The following is a 22,171-nucleotide window of genomic DNA, read 5'->3' as shown; positions in this document are numbered from 1 at the left end:
TGGAGGTCAATGGTCCAGAGTTGGACGTCTCGTTTCCAGTTCCTATGAAGTGTTTCACACCAGAGGTGATTTGAGTTTGGATGCAAGACCACCTTTGGCCTTCAGAGGGCGCCCTTTGAGCAGGTCCTTGTTTGGTGCCCATGAGTGGGAGAAGGAAGCTCAGCAGCCTGGCACTTCTTGAAGGCGGGAGGTCAGCTGCACTAAGGACAGGCAGCCCCCGTGGTGGTAAAGGAGGACAGACCACCTGAAAGCAAACTCGTTTAAAGAGGGGTGAAGGTTCAGGGCCCAGCTGGTTTAGGGTCCTTCAGGAGGTAGTATGAGCTACTGGGATAGGGGCAGGACAGACAGGCCACTAATGGCAGATGTGACTGTGGGAAAGAAGTGCACTGAAGGTCAGAGGCAGGAGAACTGAAGAGGAGGAGGAGATAAAGAGAGAGAAACATTCTGTGCACTCTGTACATGTAACAATTAAGGACCCCACAAAGCCATAATGGAGAAAGCAGGTTCAGGAAAAGGACAGAGTGGCAGATGGATGGGTGGATGGAGGTTTTGCGGTGACTCTAAATCAGCTCTGTTGTTCCTCCACACTGTAAGGACGCCCTGTTTTGGGCCCGTGTGTATAATTATGTCCTTGTGCCAGTCTGGTGACCCCTGCTGGGTCTGTTGCTGTTTGGCTCCTCTGTGACCACAGGTGAAGTTCGCAAGGAAACCCTGTGATGTGGTGGGGTATCTCACAGCAGGTTGCTCACCATGGCCGGCCTGCAGATGTTCACCAAGCTTTATAGGGTGTGCCAAGGTGAGGCTGGCACAGACTGAGTTTTCAAGTCACCAGGTGACCTCCTTGTAATGCTGCCACTTAGAGACTGAGCTTCATCTTGAGGTTTCATTTGGAAAACGGCGGCAGGTTACAGGAGGAGCACCCCCTACTGGCCACCAATGGCCTTCCAGGTGAGACCTGCTCTTCATCTTCTATGATCCTAAGATGTTAGGAGATGACGTCACTCACACCTTGTGGCGGAGATGAAGTCAAGACAGCTCTGCTTCGTTCATTTCATTTTATATAGCGCCTTACACCGGCTAATGGCTCAGAGCATTTGCTTATGTCCACAGCTGTTACACATTCAATTCCAAGGCACTTTATTTAGATGGATGAAGATGTTTGGAATTCAGAAGGCATCTCCATGACTGGTTTATTACAACTGACCCTGTGGTGTGGGGGATCACAGACAAAGCCTCAGATGTGTCACAGATTGCCTTTGGGGGTCAGTGGATGAGGCTGGGGGGGGGGGGGGGGGGGGGGTGGGCTGCAGCCTTGCTGTGCATGTGTGTGTGTGTGTGTGTGTGTGTGTGTGTGTGTGTGTGCACAGGTAGCTAAGAATAAAAAATGTGTGAAGTGAAAGAGATGATAAGGACGCAATAAAGCAGTGGGAGGACGAGTAGCACCTGTGGCACTGCCACTAGCACGAGTACCGTAGTCATAGTGGGATTATCGTTGTCCTGTACAGCTCTGGTGTCTGCCCCCCCCACTCCAAGTCCAGATGCCAACTGGCACTCATCACCCTCCCTCGGTCACCAAGCTGTCAACACCCTCTGGACCGAATGTCACTTTGTCACTTTGTCATTTATTCCTGAATTCTGTTATGTTTGTTCTGTTCCTCGGTCTCCTGAATTTCTTTTTCCATTTTTCTCCGGAATCAGCTGATCCAATTTGCTTTTCATCTCAGGTTGTTTATAACGATGTTATAAGTGAACAGCACTAGGTGGTCTGAAGGTCAGTGCCAGGCCCCTCCTGGTTGCCCCCGGCTGAGGACAAACCCTGGCAGTCGTGCTCTCCATCTGCTCAATTTGCTTTCCCTGGTTACTCCTCTTCCTTGCCGTCCGGTTTGGCTCCAGTCTTCAGGTGACTTTCCCGCTCATTGAATTTTCGCACATCATTTCCTGACGTAGAGTTTTGGTTCGGCCCACAAGCCCACACTCGCTGATGGGAAAGGCGCTATACCGCGATATCTGCAGGGTTCCAGGAGTTCCTCTCAGGGTTTCAGAAACGGGGAGCAGAGCTGAACCAGTGGTGTGGACACAGGGGGTCCACTTTCAGGACCCATTCCTGCACACATCTCGACTTTTTAGAACAGCTGAGGACCTGTGAGAAGACTCTGCTCCGCTGTGGGCACTCAGAGGCCCATCAGAGAGCCCAGTGTGGATGTCCACTCTGTGTCCATCTGTAGTGCTGAAAGCCAAGGACCTTCTTAACCCTTAATGAGGTAAACAGCAACGCAGAACAGAGTTAGCTGACACTCAGCCAATGAGTCGGTCTGTGTGTTATATAGCGCCTTTCACCGAGGACCCATAGCAAACAACACTGCAGATGAGCTTCGATGAGGTCAAGGACAGCAGCTGGCAGCACCTCAGAGTGGTCAAGCAGAGAAGAGTTTCACACAACCAACTTATTCAAACAGGTGGGAGCTCAGGTGGGGTCCACACTGGAGAGACAAACCTAACTGACATATTATAGAAGACACACCAGAAGGGGGCACACTGTGGGGCATTGCTGTGTGCCATGTCAGGACATCAGGAGGTGCTGGAGACATGTGAGGCAAGTGTGTCAGTTGTTTGGGTCCCGTCCCCTCGTCAGCCAGTGGCCATTTTACGAGAGCCCACCAACCTGCGGACAGGAGATGGACGCTCGAAACTGGGGTGACCCTACGGCTTACTGTGCAGTAAAGTGGACCCGTCCATTTGTAACGGGTGGATGCCCTTTAGACAGGGGATGTGGGCCAAGTCACCCAGGCCTCCTTTACAAGCTGGCATCTCAAGGTAGTGGGCCCCCTGCTGGCTGCCAATGGCCTCCTGGCCCTAACCTGAGGTGTCTGCCCCATCTTGTGTTTCTCTTCATCTCCCAACTCAGGGTCCCCACAGTGTGTGGCAGCTAAGGCCGGCCATTTTAAGGTCATGTTAAGAATTCCAACGGAGATAATTGCATCGGATTCCTTGGTTAACCAGTCATGGAGGGCTGCCAGTGAAGAGAGGCCTCCTGGCACTGATGTCAAGGGGCGCACTAAACAGCATCCTTCAGCTGCCAGGGTGAATACCGCGGCTTTGTCACCGATGTCAGGTTAACCGTACGACAAGTCGTCAAATCCGCCAATGAAAACTCTGCGGATAAGAAAAAAAAAATGCTGGAAATAACGAAGGGGAACACGGCAGTGAGGAGGAATGTGGGAATACGAGAGCAGAGACTGGCAGGGGAGGAAAGACACAAAGTGATGGAGGGCGACGTTCACCTGAGCTCATCCAGATCCTGGTGTGTGTGTGTGTGTGCTCAAGGCGCTATATTAAAGAAAACTGAACTGATTCTAACGACGGAACGTTCTAAAGTGTGAGCATGGAGAGGGATGAGCAAAGGGCCTCACGTTTCTTATCTTTTCTTTAAAAACATTGCCCAGTGGCACCAAAACCTGCGTCCATAGCAAACTGGGAAACTCACCCACCTGCCAGTCACCACCTGACATGTCCCAGGATGGCCACTTCCGGCCTTCTAAGTGATAGGATTGTGACTATTATGGGATGTTTCGGCTGAAAGTTAGGACCCCTCAGGGTGCCCCCCCTGCTGGCTGCCAGAAGCCCTTCCAGCTGTGCTTTCTGAATGGAGATGAAGCCGGGGCAATTCATTTCAATTCAGTTTTGGGTATATAGCGCCCCACACTGAGTCCTGGCCCAGAGTATATTCAGGGGCTGTAAATGGGACCTCGATACGTCACGGCTGTGGATGACTGACAGGTTAGGTGACTTGCTCAGGGTCACACAGATCAGCCGGCTAACCCCGACACCCTGATAAGCCGGAACGTTCAGAGAAGTCCAACAATTCCATGAGCTTATTCAAGGTGGGCTCCTTCCTGAGATTCCCCAGCATCTCCTTCCCAGATCCCTGTGCCCCCCAGGTGCACATCTCCTAAACCCCTCTGCAGAGTTTGGAGGTCTACTTTAAACACTTTTTCATTTTATAATCTGTTGCTGTCTGTTGGGTTTTCTGAATGTCTGTGCCCGGGTGCTTTTTTGGGTGCCATTTGACTGACACGGCCTGGCTGGTCACACTTGGACCCTGCAGTCGTGCAGGATGAAGTTCTGTTTGCTCCATTTGGTTGTGTAGGCACTTCCAGGACATGGTGGGCAGTGAGGGGCAATCAAAACCACCACTCACCTTCTTTGGAGTGTTTGCATGTCCCCCCGTTTAATACCCAATGAAATCTGACCCACATCAACCGTGGTGTCCATTACTGAGAGCAGGATCCATGGTGACAGTTCACTGTGTTGGGGTACTTGAGGAATCTTCTGATCCTGCCCTTCGGTCCGATCTTCATTTTGTGTGATTTCTACCCATCTTATGTCTTGTCAAAGGTCCCTCATGTGAGGTTTACTTCATGTCTCTTCTCTTATAGATCCAGAGGGCAAGGTGGGGTCCCAGCGTTGTTTCATTGTTCTTCCCCCAAACTCATCCTTTGCTATGAGGGAAACTGAACTGGGGGTCAGTGAAGGACAAGGTAACCATCACAGAGTTGGGCTTCCCAAGTTCCAGAAAGAACTCAAAACTGCCCACCAGAAGGGAAAAACCTTTAAAGTCCATTTAGTCACAAAAAAGGCAAATGACTCAGTGCCATCCTAACGTATGGGCACAATGGGCACTGGCCGGGGGTCCCAGGACATACGTTTCTGCTTTGCTGTCAAAAAAGGGGCCCAGTGCACTACTTTGCCCGGGGGGCTATGTTGCTGTTACTTTTAGAAAGAAAAGATTTAACACAGAAAACTGAAGCTCCACAGGACACAAAAAGCGAAGGCAGTCCAAGACCACCACGGCCCAGAATACAAAGTCCAAAGCAGAGCGGGTGGAAACTCACCAACACCAGCGTATTTAATGAACCACAAGGGACTTAGCATTTTATAGGGCTGAGGGTGGTCCCTTGATGGTGATGGGCAGGTGGACCCGCCTCTTGGGTGGCAGACCACGCACAAAACATATGGCACATGGAAAGAGAAACCCAAGAGAACCCAAACAATAGAAATGAGCCCTGCCTGAAACATAAACAGGGACCCTCATCTCTGTCCCCGTCACCCTCGTCACCCCCGCTTGTGTGAGTGTGACAGGGGGTTGCTGTCCTTACTTTTCTTATTCTCCCTCACCGGTGCCAGCGCGGATCAACAGGCGGACCCCATTAATTACATGACCCTCTTTGATTCTAAAAAGATACCCAACTTCACTGGGGTGGGGGTGGGGGGGGGGGTCAGTGTGCATGAGAGCCGATAACCAAGAAACGTTCCTCCAGATGTAGGTGGGCAGTGGGTGCGCCACTGCCTGGCAGTAAGGTGGGTTTGTGTCTGTGTGGAAAGTGAAACAGTTGTCATTATCACAAGGCACAGAATTCAGCCAACAGGAATGCCGTTATTCCGGACCCCGTCTGTCTGATTTCTTGTTTTATGTACCACGACAGAAAGGGAACAAGAACAACGGGATGAGACTGCAGTCGAACTTGGCATACCTGAGAACCCTTCATACGGCGCCGGCTCCGTCAGGCAGCACGTTAGCGGCTGTCACAGAAACAGGCGACAAGGTGACACTGCTAAATGTGACATTCCGAACAAGTGACAGTCGTGTTTAATTGATCAGCAGGTCCGACACACCCCACCAGTAGAAGTCAAACTATGACAGGTCAGGTAACAAATCAACAGCGACTCAACATTTCTCCAGAGAGTCCAACTGCAAATTCGCACAAAAGCCTTGCTGTGAGAAGGTGGAACGTCAGAAGTTGGAGGTCGGAAAACTCGGGCAGCGCGAGGGCACCGACGGTCATGCTCTTGTCGCCCTGAGATTGTGAGAGAGGGGTGTGGAGTTCGTCACATCCAGGCTACTTGGCACCAACAGACACGAGAATGTGGCTGCAGCTCTCGGACGATGTGGAGCTCCACGCTAGACAGGAAACACGTGACCTCAGTTTTTGCCGCGCGCTGCACACGTGATTTTTTTTTTCCGGGGAGTTTGGGGTGTTGTGGGCGCCGTGCATCCCGAATGATGAATTTAAAGTAAAGACTGGTTATGTGGGTGCCAGAATGATGGGATGAAAATAGTGGAACAGGTCATCCATCCATATATCTATCTATCAGGGCGCAAGGAATAAATATCGGAGGAGCTCACTCGCCCCTCCTTCACCACTTCTCCTTATTTTCACAAGCACAGCTCATCTTCCAGCAGCAGAGTCTCACTTCCTTAGCTGTGACAAATTTAGGTATGCGACACTGACCCAAAATTGTCACCTACTGACTTATAAGGGACAATCAGCGCGCTGAGCGAACGGACCGCAACGAGCACACCACCGTAGTATGAATGCGTTTTTGACCTCAGACCGCGCGTGCGCATTGCGTTGCGGTGTGCGCGCCCGCTTCACGCCATACGTATGAAGAAGTCCTTCTGTTTAGACTGCTGTAGTGTTCAGGTTAATCCATTAGATGGCAGCAAAGTCCGCGAGATAAACGCGCGCTCGTCGGCCGTCGCCCTTCTCCCCTCTACGGTGTTTTTGACGCCTCGGTCTCTGCCCGTCGTCACCGGAGATGTGAAGCTGACAGGAGAAAGCGACGACAATGACAATGAACAACCGCGTCAGAGCTGCCAAACGGCTTACAGACAGCTGGCGATGCCAGCAATGGTTTGCCCTTACTGGCCGCATACAGTGCGCTACCACGAGAGCTCGTATATTTTCCGCAATTTTAGAAATAAAAAGAATTTTTACATTCTACACAAAAGTGAGTTTATTTATTTATTTTTTTCTGAAAACATGTGGTTCTATAACCATGAGGAGCCATGAAGAGTTAATCCACTGCGAGATTCAGGGAAACACAGCTTAACCTGGCAATGTTGGGCACACAGTTATAATAAATCATAGACGAGGTAGGAGCCCACTGGAAAGCCCACTCACAGATCATTCGTACCCCCACTTTATCAAGTACTGGGTCATAGGGGGCTGGAGCCGATCCATGCATCAAGGCAGGAGCCAACCCTGGGCGGGATGCCAGTCCCTCACAGTGCCCACTCAAGTTCAGACGCACATGGGGCCAGCTGATTTAACATACGCCCATCTTGAATTGGGGAGTCAGAAGGATATCACACCAGAACACAAAGAGAACGTGCCAACTCAATACTGGCAGTGGCTGGCTGTGGCATTGAAACCCCAGACGTCTCCTCCATGGTGATGCCCGCTGGCTCACTCGCTCACACGTCATGTTTTTTAGTGCTGTTGTTGCAGAAATGGCAGTGCAGACACGAGGAGAACACAAAAACAACACCTGGAGTTGGATTAGTAAATGTCATGGGCTGAGCCCCCAGAGAGATAAGAGTCAAATATGAATGGCAGGTTGGGGGAGGGGGTGTGTGAGATAACAGGGGCTTAACCCCTGACACCCCCCCCCAAATGATGGCACTGATTTAAACTCTGGAGGTGTGCAGCGGGTTTTTACCACCCATGGGCCCCCTTTCTTTTCCTGTCCTCTTTTTTCCTGTGTTCTTGAAAGGCGCTATATTAGCTGGATTAGATAGATTGATTAGCTGGCAGGGCAGGGAGCTCAAACGAGTTTGAACCCGAGGCCGCCTGACCAGCTTCTTAGGCTTTGCTGTCTTGTGCTGTGGCTGCTGACTGACCGGCGGAAGTGGACAGCTGGACTTGGTGACCTTTAAACTTGGACTTTGTGAACACCTGAGGTCTGTCACTTTATGCCACCAGGATGCCAGTTCAGTCCTGATGTCAGTCACCTTGTATGACAACACCTGAATAATAATTCTCTATGCATGAAGTAAAAATATAAGGCAGACTTCAGAAAGGCGCTATATGAAGACAGATTGCCTCCATCCCTCTCATGGCTGACCACTTATTAGAGTCCATGATATTCTCATTCAGATATTTTGGGTCTCACCTTTCACTGCCAGCACCTTTTCAAAACGCTTTAAAGTGCAAACCCAGTTAGGCGTTTGGGGTGCCTTACTGGTCACTCCTCACAGATGACCGCTGGCTTCACATTTTGTGTTAACAGAAAGCTTGTAAAATATAAATATTCAAGCGTGAAAAGACCCATAAAAAAATTAAAGATTTGAACCACCATGGACACGGTGCCAGTCTGTCATGCCAATTAGTTGAACAAAGGAGGAAACTGGAATAGCTGGGAAAGGGACACAGGGATAACACACAAATGACAAATGACACCTGCCACCCCCTGTGTGTCACATCCTCACTCACCAGGGGGCGCTCTCATCTGATGTGCAGACCCCAAAGCTGAGGGCTGAGAGCTGCAGTAGGCCACCACGGCCCCTGATCTGGCTAAGCCCCCTCAGCTTCATCTGCTTGTTGTGGCTAAAAAAGTGAAAAGAAACCAAAAACAAAAGCAGAAGACCAAGGACAGGCAGCTGAAGGACAAAGATAAGCAGATGTGGGCCGAGGGAGGCGCCCACCCCCTCGGCGTCACAAAAGAATTTAGCCGTCTGAGAGCAGAACCTTCATTGTGAATTAGAGGCGGCACCCCTCTCTGGTTTTTATAGCACCTTTAATGATTAGCAGAATCTGCCAAAGCTTCAGCTGCACACCCCTGAGTGACAACAGACAAGCGAGGGGGCAACAGTGGGGCCTCATCTCAATCTTTGTGATGACATTTCAGGACACCCGTCTGGAGCCACTGGGTGAAGGCTGAGGACAGCAAAAGAGCAGCAGGAGGAGGACGAGGGGGAGGAAGAGCAAGAGGCAAGGTGACTGAGCCAAGTGACACACCTGGCACACCATCAAAGAGTGAGTGGGCACAAAACACATGTGTGGGCACACAACTCACCCTCAGGTACACAGTCAATCAGAATTGGGGGTTAAAGTGCCTCCTACTGAGCTTTAGGGGACCTGAATGTGACTTGTAGATGTGCCACCATCTGTCTGTGAGCAAGATGTGTTTTCACATAGGACGAGGAATATTCTGGAAAGCTTGGGAACTCCAGAGCCAGATGGATAGAAATGAAAGGCACTATATAATAGATAGATAGATAGATAGATAGATAGATAGATAGATAGATAGATAGATAGATAGATAGATAGATAGATAGATAGATAGATAGATAGATAGGACAATATACTGCAGAAAGCCATAAAAGGCCCTGTTTCATAATTAGATTTGAAAGGCGCTATATGATTGATAGATAGACAGGTAAGGCACTACTGTGTATAACAGACTGGCACAAAGTGCACTATTTAATCAATAAATGGGTAAGAAAGGCACTATATAATAAATAGCTTTTAATGGCACTATATAGTTATCTGGCCTGCTAATTCGTCCTTTTCAGGCCCTCACATTCCCACCCGCCCCCCTGTGCCCCCCCCGACGTGACGCTTTTCTGTTATTAATTTCTAATCTCCGCTCTCTTTTTCTAAGCCCACTCCGGCCCGCCGTTTGTCTTTCCAGTTGGTGAAGCAGGAGCAGCAGAGTGTGTGGCTGACGTCCTCGACTGTCCCTCTGCCTGTGCTGGCTGCTGACCCGCCGCTGTCCTGACTTGTGGCCCCCCGCTCAGGTACGTCTGCTCCGTGGGCTCCTGTGGACGGTGGTGTTGAAGCTGTGTGGAGGTTTGGTGTCGTCTCATTTGAAAACAGACATGAATACAGTGTTAATGAGGGCAATGGGTGGCACTTGGTGATTATTGTGCCAGGGTTCAGTTCTTTCTTGTCGTTTCCCCTCATATTGTTGTTTCTTTGTCACTTTCGATGGCTGTGGATGGTTCATTTTTGTGTTTTCCTGATTGCTGCACTGTGACTTTGTACACAGAGAAGAAAACCTTAGGGTGGCCTCCTTTAACATGCAACTCATCACCACACCGGGCTCATGTGTTTGTACTGTTGCCCCACTGACCCGGTGTGCTGGTGGGAATTTTGTGCCCAGTGGCCATCAGTGTGGATTGAACATTCTCAGCATGTGCCACATGGACCTTCCGCCACTGTGGTCCACCAGGAGCCCCCAGCCCCAGAGAGTTTTTCCCACCAGGGGCCCCCATCCTGCCTTTTTTACCCCTATTGCTCCACTGCCCATGATGCTGTGGGTGCCTCATTATATTCAACAGGCTGTGCTGCCCGTCTAAGATGTGGTGGAATTTAAATAGTCAATGTAAACCTCAGCGTATTCAGCATTATCATTTACAGTGCACCACCTGTGGGAATGTATTTGGTAAGGCATGTAGTAATAAAATGTATTGCATTTGTCATTCCAGCAGAAGGTGCATCACAAACATTTTGTAATGATTAAATGCAGTACTACAAATATTTGTGATGTGCCATCTGTTGGAATGACAAATGCAACACAAACATTCCTGGTATGTCTCATTTAATATGGGATTTGTAAATGCAGTGAACATGTTTGTGATGCACCCTCTGTTGGAATGGCAGAGACACCCAGATACACAGACAGTCAGCCACTTGTCTTTATTTTAGGTGGATAATGGGGGCCACGCTTTGGTACACCTGCACACATAGTGGATATTAAATGGGGGGGGGGGGTGCAGACATGACACAAAGCTGGACAGACGTCTTCAGGGAATGTCAGTCAAAACGAGAACTGTATACGTGTAATGGAGAACTTTTTAAAGGATTAAAGATCCTGAGATGCTAAATGATTTGCTCCATGAAGCAGACTAAAAATGTAATCGTTGTGTTCCTTCTGTTCTTACACGGTGGCACGGGGGTCGCGCTGCCATTTTGCAGTAAGGTTTGTGCTCCCAGCGTGGAGTTTGCATGCAGTGTTTGCGTGGGTTTCCGCTGGGTGGTCCGCTGTCCTACGACAGTCCAAAGACACAATGGTTAGGTGGGCTGATGGGTGACGTTAAATTGTCCCGTGTATGTGTGTGTGTGTGTGTGTGCGCACCCTGAGATGGACTGGTGCCTCGTTCAGGTGTTGCACCTGCCTTGTGCCCTGTGACTCTGCTCGGGGTTTTTGGGTTTGGTAGATGGACGTTTTTAAAGCCAATTGTGAAAATGGAGAACACGAATTGAATTGACGGTGGTCCAGTATCTCGGTGACAGCAGGCTCGATAGGGGGTGCTTTGCTCGCAAACTTCTTCTTTTCTACCTCACGCTGCAGTTCTCAGATGTCTCCAGCAGGTGTCCTCAGCAGCACAAAGCTGCCGTTTCGCATTCCGAGTGCCGTTCATACTGGCGGGAAAAAAAATGTGTTTTACTTTGTAATGCGTTAATGGAAAACGTCTGGAAAAAAAGGCAATGAAAGATGGCACCCTTAAAAACAGAAGACGCTTAAAGGAAATGAAACAGGAACGAGTAAATGCCGCCCGCTAAGAGGCACCCGGGGCTTCCGTGTTAATTTCGCCGGCCTGTCCCCGTCGTACTGTCGCATTGTCGCTCCCCGCCCGCCTACAACGTTCTAAGGTGCCCCGCAGAAGGGGTGCGAGTCGTCAAATAGCGGGATTTGTCTTCTTCAGAAGTGCGCATCTCACGAAACGCGCCGCAGTTCAACGTCACCTTTACGTCTTACGTCATCAGTACATCGAAAATCGGCGGGTCCGACACTCAGGAATCCACTAAAACACCCAGAAGTCCGAGGGCACCGGCAGACAAATCCACGATTCAGTGTGAGCTCTGCAGGTCTGTGGTCTCAAGATGGCCTCTCGTCCTCCAGACACCCGCTGGCCTGCAGGGCTGGGGTGACAGGCGGTGGGTGGCTTTGATTTCCAAGCCTGATGGCAGAACGGAGAGCGCTGACCGTCAGCATTGATGTCCTCGCTGCTGTGCCCTTTCGGAGTCTCCCTGATGGTCACTTTGTGGGTGGCCTGCGTCCTTAATGACGTTAAGGGCCCTACTGAGAGCTCGGCTGTTATGGACGTCCTCTGGTGATATCTGATGCCAATGTCACCACCTGCTGTAGAGCTCTGGGGTCCTGTGCTGTGCTGTTCCTCCACCAGACTGGGATGGCGTAGGTGAGTATACTCTCAATTGTAGAAGTTGATGAGGTCGGTGCTTGGCATGCCATACTTCCTCAGCCATCTCAGACAACACAAACTCTGCCAGGCTGTCCCCACCACGTCCGTGATGTGGAAATGTAAATGTGGCCACTCACTCCACCTCAGTCTCTCCAACGGACAACGATGGGCTGCTGACCTCTCTCCCTCCGTGTGTCAATTAATCATCTCCTTTGTTTGGCGGCTGTGCTGACCACACTTCACAAGGACGGCCACCTCCATCCTGTAGGCTGACTTGTCACCCCTGGGCATCAGTCCAGTGACGGTGGGAAGTGACACAGTCCTGAGTGAAGAGCGGGTATGCAGGGGGACTCGAGACACATTCTTTTTGGGGTTCCTGTGGTCTGCCTTTTAAAAACCGAGAGCAGGTGGCACACCCAGAGTGGAAGAGGGCATGTTGGTGAGCTTAGCTGGCATCACAGTGTTAAATAAAGAGCAGTCAGACATAGTGTTCTCCAGGTGTGTGAGAACTGTAATAACATGTGCTGCTGTGCCAACTGCGTCCACCTGCGAGGTCTTTGTCCATCGTGTCGGATGTAAATGTCTGAATGTGGCATCTCGAAGCGTGTCATCACTATAGAAGTCCGTGCAATGGGCCCATCGGCATTAAGTTAGCTTTGCTCCTTTTTGGCAGTGTTCATTTATTAAATGAAATATTAATTAATATATTTATTAATTTTTTTAAATGAATTGATATTAATATATTAATTAATATTTATTTATTTTATATATATATATATATATATATATATATATATATATATATATATATATATATATATATATATATATATATATATATATATTATTAATTCATATTAAATTAAATATTAATTAATGTTAAGTGAATGCTGGTTAATAATACCAATAATAATAATAATACATTTTATTTGTTTTGTAGCAGGTGGGGATTGTGGCTTGCGTAAGGCTTTTGGGGTCCTTATGTCACCCAGAACATCAGTCAGGGCTGAAGCACAAGCTTTGAGGGCCCGTCCAGTGATGTTATCAGGGTTGGCTGCCTTCCAGGCGTTTATCCTCCTCGGAGACTTTTCCACATCATGGATGATACTGTGAACGGGGGCACTGAGCCCCTCATTTGTCCTCTTCCTGCCCACTGACTCGGTGTTAGCATTCGTCGAACGCGTCCGGAGAGAAGTGGCTGTCAGTGGTCGACCCTCTGCTTCGGTCTCTGTGTTGTTTCCCTCCCCCTGCCACATCCTCTGAGCGTCAGGAGTAGTGCAGTGCCCATCCTATTTAAGTCTTGGCTTCTCTAATAGCTCTGTGTAGGTGGTCTCTGGATTTATTGAACTTGCATTTTCTTTTGTGCCCGCGTGACATTTTGCTATTCAGGATGTAACGGGACCACCGATTACCTCGGGGTACTTCACACACACACTCCTTGAAATCACATCATTATTATCAGGCATAATAAGAGTTTACATTGACAGGATGAGTGATGACACAGTGACGTGTAATGTCGGGCTCTTTTTAAATGACATCACAAAAAAACCCGCCAATGGGTCACTCGAAAGGGCTCACCTACCGCAGTGCACCTCACTCGCCGCTTCACACGCAGGACATCCTTTCATTTATTTTAGACACGTCGATTGGACTTGCACCCTGGGGACTTCATATAGCGCCACATCGGGTATCTTGTATGCAGGGGGTACGTTTTATATTTCCTGTATTTCTTCTGAGCCACACCACTGGGGAAAGTGAAACATTGAGAATCAGGGGTGGTGACTGAACCCGCACCCTGGGGATTTCATATAGCACCTTTGCCTATGCCCTCATATTACGACCAACCTCTGTATACACTGGGTACATCTGTTTGCTGTATTTGTGTGGCTGGAGAACCAACAGATGAAGTGGGAGACTGATTTGAGGAGAGGGTGATGTTATATAGCGCCTTTCCATAACCCTAACACCATGCCTGGACCCCAACATGTTATTGCATTTCAACAGCTGGAGCACGGGCAGGTAAAGTGACCTCACAGATGGCGATGAAATCAGCAGACTGGGAATTGTATATAGCGCCTTTTCATGTGACCTAACTCCCAGCCCTAGACCCCCAGGCTGCACCAGTTTGTGTTACATCTGCTGTTGTGACACCAGCATTGAACCTGAGGTTGAACCTGCACCTTCATACAGTGCCTTTCCGTGTGTCCCAATGCCACGTCCAATCCCCCGTATGCAGTGGGCACATTTATTTCCTGTATTTCAACAGTTGGAGTGCCAACAGATGAAGTGATAAAGTGACTTCCACAGATGGAGCCTTTCCATATCCCCCAACACCACGCCTGGCCTCTAACTGGTCAGTTTCTAGAGTGGGAGCACTGGCAGACAAAGTGGCCCAGTGAGAGTCAGGGGAGCCAAATGAACTGGCACCGTATGAACTTTATATAGCGCCTTCTGCAAACACCCACACCCGCCACTACACTGTCAGAGTGCAGCAGTTTCTGTTGTTTCTACTGTGGCAACACCATGATGGCAACTGGACCAGCCCCCTCGGGACTTCATATGGTGCCCAGTCTATGAATGCCATCTTTACACTGCGGGTGCTTCTGTCTCCAAATATCTGCAGGTGGGAGAACAGCAGGTAAGGTGACTCCTCAGGGTCACACTGCCATTTCGGTGCTTTACAGTCCACTGGGGGTCCTTAACTAAGCCTGAATGTGACACAAGGCCCTGTCCGGCTCTAGAGGTCTGGCCAGCGGTCATCGCTGCGCCCCCTTAGCCACAAGCAGGACATTCGAGGCCCTGATGGCTTCATGGACCCCTCTTTGTTTTTTCCCAACTCAAATCCCAAAGCCGAGTCCTCAGGCTGCCTGTCAGTGCCGACTTCACCCACGGCTCTCTCAGGTGAGCTTAGGTGAGGCTGCGTGTTTGAGGGCTTCTCCAAGTCTCTGCCTGTCAGCCCTCACGTGTTTGGATGTCCTGAGGGGCCGACGGCGGTGAGGCTTACTAAATTCCTGCTCAGTGAGAGGCACTCGGGGGTCGTGTTGTGGGAATTCATCCGCCCGGGAGCGCCCGTCTGCGCCACATCAGTCACGCGGCCCGGCAGGGCTCCACCACTTACTCAATACAACCTTTGGGGCACAGCAATGGAATTGTTTATTGAGCCGACCTTGTCGCGGATTCGCCTTTCATTGATGAAAAAGTCAACGGGAGAAAAAAGCAAAGAGAAAAGTTGGAATTGTGAGCCGAGCACTCGGATCGGCCGGCGGGAATCGGATACACTTGAATTGGGGGCTGAGCACGGCCTGAAAAGATCAGGGTTCAAGTGTGACGATTACACAGCACTGCTGGGTATAACTGAGAAGGGGGTCACGGAGGAGACGGGGGGTGCCAGCCGGCTAGTAAGACCCCAGTGCTGGCCTGGTCAGGCAGCAGGGCCACGTGACAGTCAGGGGCACCCCCTAGTGGTTAAAGGGTTAAACTGTAAAGCACAGCGCAAGCCCACCACTGACTCAATTAAATGAGACACTTCACCGACTGGGAGCTTAAAATGCAGAAAGGCGCAAATGACTCCATTGTACCCCTAAAGTGAGTATCCTGAAAGGCGCTATATAAGAGCCCACTATTTCAAGCTGAATGGCTCCTGTGATCCCCTTGAGTCACTTTAATATTAGTGCACACATTGTGGAAATATAAAAATAAAACACTCCATCACACCTGAAGTTAGTCTTAAGGTGACAGTCACAAACTGAAAGGCGCTATATAACGTCACAAGGGTGGACCAAGTCGGGCATTTAGATGCCAGAGCTCATCGTGTATGAGGTGAAGCTTCACTCAACGGAAATCTAAAATGTCATTCATGCTGAAAGGCGCTATATGCCATCACCAGCTTTCTGAATTAGTCTTCACCACTAACTGCAGCCTAAGCTGAGTGAGGCACTTCAGTGAGGAATGTGAGAAATGTGAGTTTTATTATTATAATAACTCTCAAGGGCTTTAGGGTGGCACTCATCACAAAAGGTGCCCTATAACACCACACGCCTGCTGGGTTAGTCATCACCGCTAATGATCAGTATGAGCCGAGCGAAGCATTTTAATGGCAGCTCTCACCAATGAAGAATGTGAAAAATATATATAGTATACTGTATATTATATCTCTGAAGTGCTTATGGGAGGCATTCATTGGGAAAGGCGCTATATAACATCACACAATGTCAAGATTGATTGATGATTGATGATTTGTGAATTTCCCCTTGAGATTAATAAAGTATCTATCTATCTATCTATCTATCTATCTATAATATAGTGCCTTTCACCTATCTCTGTTATATAGTGCCTTTCTATCTATCTATCTATGATGGCACATTAGTCTGAGTGTGAACCAAATCACTCATTTAAACACCATGTAAGACATGACAAAAATGTCCATCATACCTTTAAAAGAGTGGCATTCACACTGAAAGTCGCTATATAACGTCCAAGCCCTTGTCATTTAGTCCTTGGCACTAATTCCTAGTATGATCCAACTCAGTCATCTCAATGCCAGAACTCATCATGTAAGGCGTGTTACTGGGTTCATCAACCATGATTGGCATTCACACTGAAAGGTGCTATCTAACATCAGAGGGTCACTGAATTAGTCTTCACCACTGATGTCCAGTGTAAACAGAGTGAGTTACTTCAGGGCCAGAGCTCGCCAATGAAGAATGTGAGAACAGATTTAATTGTACCACTGAAGTGCTTGAGGGTGGCATTCATTGTGGAAGGCGCTATATAACATCACAAGGATGCTCATTTATCCATCCATCTATCCATTATCCAACCCGCTATATCCTAACTACAGGGTCACGGGGGTCTGCTGGAGCCAATCCCAGCCAACACAGGGCACAAGGCAGGAAACAAACCCCAGGCAGGGCGCCAGCCCACCGCAGATGATGCTCATTTTGTCCTCGCCAATAACCCCTAGTGTTATGAATTGACGACTTTAGAATTGGGACCCTAAATGCACTTCCTCTACTGTCCACTAGGTGTCTCTGACCAGTAGTTGTACTGATACTGACCACTGAGCACAGGGCACGGAAAGTCAGGCTTGTGTGTCTGACCAGCAGAAGAAAACATCAGATAGATAGATAGATAGATAGATAGATAGATAGATAGATAGATAGATAGATAGATGAAAGGCTCTATATAATAGATAGATAGATAGATAGATAGATAGATAGATAGATAGATAGATAGATAGATAGATAGATAGATAGATAGATAGATAGATGTGAAAGGCTCTATATAATAGATAGATAGATAGATAGATAGATAGATAGATAGATAGATAGATAGATAGATAGATAGATAGATAGATAGATCGTGTGAAAGGCACTATATAATAGATAGATAGATAGATAGATAGATACATAGATAGATAGATAGATAGATAGATAGATAGATAGATAGATAGATAGATAGATAGATAGATAGATAGATCGTGTGAAAGGCACTATATAACAGATAGATAGATAGATAGATAGATAGATAGATAGATAGATAGATAGATAGATAGATAGATAGATAGATCATGTGAAATGCACTATATAATAGATAGATAGATAGATAGATAGATAGATAGATAGATAGATAGATAGATAGATAGATAGATAGATAGATAGATAGATGAAAGGCTCTATATAATAGATAGATAGATAGATAGATAGATAGATAGATAGATAGATAGATAGATAGATAGATAGATAGATGTGAAAGGCTCTATATAATAGATAGATAGATAGATAGATAGATAGATAGATAGATAGATAGATAGATCGTGTGAAAGGCACTATATAATAGATAGATAGATAGATAGATAGATAGATAGATAGATAGATAGATAGATAGATAGATAGATAGATAGATCGTGTGAAAGGCACTATATAACAGATAGATAGATAGATAGATAGATAGATAGATAGATAGATAGATAGATAGATAGATAGATAGATAGATAGATAGATCATGTGAAATGCACTATATAATAGATAGATAGATAGATAGATAGATAGATAGATAGATAGATAGATAGATAGATAGATCGTGTGAAAGGCACTATATAATAGATAGATAGATAGATAGATAGATAGATAGATAGATAGATAGATAGATAGATAGATAGATAGATAGATAGATAGATAGATAGATCGTGTGAAAGGCACTATATAATAGATAGATAGATAGATAGATAGATAGATAGATAGATAGATAGATAGATAGATAGATAGATAGATAGATAGATAGATAGATAGATAGGACAATATACTGCAGAAAGCCATAAACGGCCCTGTTTCATAATTAGATTTGAAAGGAGCTATATGATTGATAGATAGACAGGTAAGGCACTACTGTGTATAACAGACTGGCACAAAGTGCACTATTTAATCAATAAATGGGTAAGAAAGGCACTATATAATAAATAGCTTTTAATGGCACTATATAGTCATCTGGCCTGCTAATCCGTCCTTTTCTGGCCCTCACATTCCCACCCGCCCCCCTGTGCCCCCCCCCGACGTGACGCTTTTCTGTTATTAATTTCTAATCTCCGCTCTCTTTTTCTAAGCCCACTCCAGCCTGCCGTTTGTCTTTCCAGTTGGTGAAGCAGGAGCAGCAGAGTGTGTGGCTGACGTCCTCGACTGTCCCTCTGCCTGTGCTGGCTGCTGACCCGCCGCTGTCCTGACTTGTGGCCCCCCGCTCAGGTACGTCTGCTCCGTGGGCTCCTCTGGATGGTGGTGTTGAAGCTGTGTGGAGGTTTGGTGTCGTCTCATTTGAAAACAAACAGGAAGACAGTGTTAATGAGGGCAATGGGTGGCACTTGGTGATTATTGTGCCAGGATTCCCTTCTTTCTCGTTGTTTCCCCTCAGGCTGCCATTTCCTGGTCACTTTTGATGGTTAGTTTTGTGTTTTCCTGATTGCTGCACTGTGACTTTGTACACAATGGCTGAAGGGTCAAAAGAAAACATCAGGGTTGGCACCATTACCATGCAACCCAGGCTTTTGAGTGGCATCGCATCACATCACATCATCACCCTGGACCCACCTATTTGTACTGTGTGACAATGGGTGACAGTGTGTTGAGCTCAGCTGACCATCTCCTTCTGCGTGTTTTGTGTTCCTGAGCTGCAGTACTCGTTGTCCCACATATTTTCATGGATGCAGACTCCAGTGAAACTCTTACCTTCCTGTCTGACTAATGTGTAACATGTCATCTGTCCCCAATGTTGTGACAATTATTAGAACATGGACCTGTCTTTTGATTGACAAACAAATAGAAAAAGAAATATATTGATAGACAGAAAAGGCGCTATCTACGTCGACAGAGCTGAAAGGCACTATATAATAGGTGGCAGTGCTGGCCATAGGATTGTCAGGAGTCAACAACACAGTGAAAGTCAGATGACGGGCCACACGTTGCCTGATGAGCAGATCATTTTTAATTAATAAATTAATGCTTGCAGCTCCACCTTAGATTCCAAAAGGTGACACACTGCCTTTACGAGCCCCTTACCAAATAGCATACATCACAGACATATTTTTGTCATTCCAACAGGCGGCGCATCACAAACATTTGTATTAAGGCATTTTACCTGACAAATATTTGTGATGCGCCGTCTGTTGAAATGAAAAATGTACTGCATTTAATTAATGTATGGATGACTAAGTACATTCCAATAGATGGTGCCCTGCAAATGCTGGCACTGAGGTCCACATCGATTATTTCAGTTTCAACAGATCTTAGATGGGTAGCACATAAATAAATAAATAAAATATATAAATAAATAAATAGAATTTGCTTGAAGTGAGATCAGCAGCAGATGTCTATAAAGCTGAGGTCTTTCATTGTACCGCATGTTGTTGTGGTTGAATTTATTTTTTATGAGGGCAGCGGCCATTGTGGTCTCTATGTGTGGACACCTTTGGTCATGACTGTGACATCACCTGTCACACATTGTCATACGAATCCCTTAGTAACGGCAACAGGACAAACGGACAAAAACGTCAAACTGCTTGAAAAGGAAACCAAAACAAATTAAATATCCTTGGCAATGAAAATGAGCTGGAAGTTCAAAACAGGAGCTCACCATCCCATTACTGGCTGGGGGTCCTCTGCCTGGCACCCATAGCCAACTCCCCTGAGCCACTTCACAGAGCGGGTGGCTGCCTGGAGGACATCTTCTGTCCCTTAGTATGTGAAGGTGGGACAAGCCATTCTGGTACTAAGCGTGTGGCCCCCTAGTGGTGACAGCTCTGAGTCATCCCCTACACTGCAGGCCTTGCCGTCACTTTCATGGACTCCCCCAACTCCATCAGTCCTCCCATTTCTTTATTTCAAAGAAGTCCCAGCTCTGCTGCCCCCAGATGGCGCTCTTTCTTCAGTTTATCTTCATCACCACCACTGCTGCTGAGCCTCTTTGTAGAGGGCCAGGGCTAAACTCAGATGCTGTCTCTCTAGCGCCACCTAAAGTTTGAACCCACTCGTCACAGAAACACGTCATTGCCTGTTTGCACTCCTTCAGCAGGCTGGCTGCCGGCAGTGTGACAAGGACATGTCGCAGTAGAATAAGTTAGCAGGTGGTGTGGTAGGCAGTGGGAGTGCAGAGACCACCAGAACGTGACTTGATAGGACTGGTCAGCTCTGTTGTGCCGAGTGGCCTCTTCTCATCTCAATTCTTCTAATGTTTCTAATGTTGATGTGGACCTTGCAAGTGTGTTTGGAGTTTTCGTGGGTCAGCATTGCCCATCTTGTACCCTCCACTTGCGTCTTTGTCTTCCTTTACCAGCTTCTACCACCTGTTTGTCCACTTTGCATTTTTGTCATTGTCACTTGTTACCGCTGCCGTCGTTGTCTTCAGGTTGCACAAAACGCACACAACAGAGCTGACCTGACTTGACAAAAGGGTGACGGGCTGAGGACGGGTCACCCCACTGAAGACCCACTCAGGATGAGCACCTCCAGCTCCCTGAACCCGCAGATTTCCACACTTTAAACTGGTGGCTTTGGAAGGTGATGATGCCCTGGCATGGGACGTCCCAAAGCCTTGGAGCTTCTTTGGATTACACCCGTTAAAGGACCAGCAGAATTTGGCCCTTTCATTAGGGCAAGGCGTCATATAATAAAGAATGGTTTGGTAATATTTGTGGGTTGGCATATTGCTGATTGGTCACAGATGGTACCTCCTTTGGATTAGAAATAAAGCGACTTGACAAACGAATAACGAGCTTCTCTTTCAAACACAGCAGGAAAGAAAATGAAGGACAAGCTGTTGGCGCTTCTGATCATCTGGTCTGCTTTGTGTGTCCTGGTAAGCCCTTCAATCAGCTCTCTTCTACTCTGGCTGTCGTTGTTCTGCCTAATTTTTTAATTTAATTTTGTTAATCTCATAAGTTGGAGTTTGATAATTCACTTTATGAGGTAAAGCAGAGAAACACAGAGAAGCGCATAAAAGGCAGCGCGTGAGCCCCCTAGGCCACCCCCAGCAAATGGCGCCTCGTTGTACCCCTCGTCTTGAGTGGGATCGTCACCGGCAGACTGGCACTTAGCCACAGCTGGGCAGAGCACAACATGGGGTGGAGTGGTGGCTCTGAGGCTAAGGATCTGCGCTGGTATCCCGAATGTTGTCGGTTCAAATCCCAGTCACTGCCAAAAGAGATCCTACTCTGCTGGGCCCTTGAGCAAGACCCTTAATCTGTAATTGCTCCAGGGGCGCTCACTGTACAATGGCTGACCCTGCACTCTGACCCCAAGGGGTATGCGAAAACTAACAAGTTCCTAATACAAGAAATTGTATAAGACGAAATAAAGAACAAACAAAAAAAACATGGAGGGGGCAGACCTCAAACAGTGAAGTGACGATGTTGGGATGTCATATTAGCAGGCGTGATTTCATCGTTGGCTAATTTAGAACTTAACGTTTCTCTTTCAGTTAGCCAATAAAATGTGTCATTTTGTTTGACTTCTCATTACCTCCATAATGGCGAACACGACACCACACCTGATTACTACGTTTCTCTAAAGAAAAGTAAAAATCTCAACACTACTCTCTACATTGACATAATAGCACATTTATATACGATCCTATTTAAACCACTATACTTGCAGGTACCTCACCATGGTGGTGACAGCTTAGTTACAATTTTTACCA

At 47.5% G+C, this 22,171-nt stretch overlaps 1 protein-coding gene across 5 annotated transcripts in view; it reads left to right on the top strand.

Moving 5' to 3' along the window:
* The first annotated feature begins 9,453 nt into the window (after positions 1-9,453).
* The window catches only part of sparcl1 (SPARC-like 1), a 32,632-nt gene continuing 19,914 nt past the window's right edge, over positions 9,454-22,171 (top strand). The window contains exons 1-3 of one of the 5 annotated variants that reach the window (XM_051928622.1): positions 9,454-9,580; positions 18,621-18,726; positions 21,267-21,331. In XM_051928622.1, the coding sequence (XP_051784582.1) occupies positions 21,278-21,331 (54 nt within the window). In that variant the 5' untranslated portion in view covers positions 9,454-9,580; positions 18,621-18,726; positions 21,267-21,277. Of the gene's footprint in view, positions 9,581-18,590; positions 18,727-21,266; positions 21,332-22,171 lie in introns of all 5 variants that reach the window. The other 4 variants (XM_051928623.1, XM_051928621.1, XM_051928625.1 and 1 more) reach the window with 4 other exon arrangements.

This window comes from Erpetoichthys calabaricus, chromosome 5 (assembly GCF_900747795.2).
Source record: "Erpetoichthys calabaricus chromosome 5, fErpCal1.3, whole genome shotgun sequence".
Taxonomy (NCBI): domain Eukaryota; kingdom Metazoa; phylum Chordata; class Cladistia; order Polypteriformes; family Polypteridae; genus Erpetoichthys; species Erpetoichthys calabaricus.
Note: the sequence above shows the minus strand (reverse complement) of the source record. Positions and strands in the feature narration are given on the sequence as shown.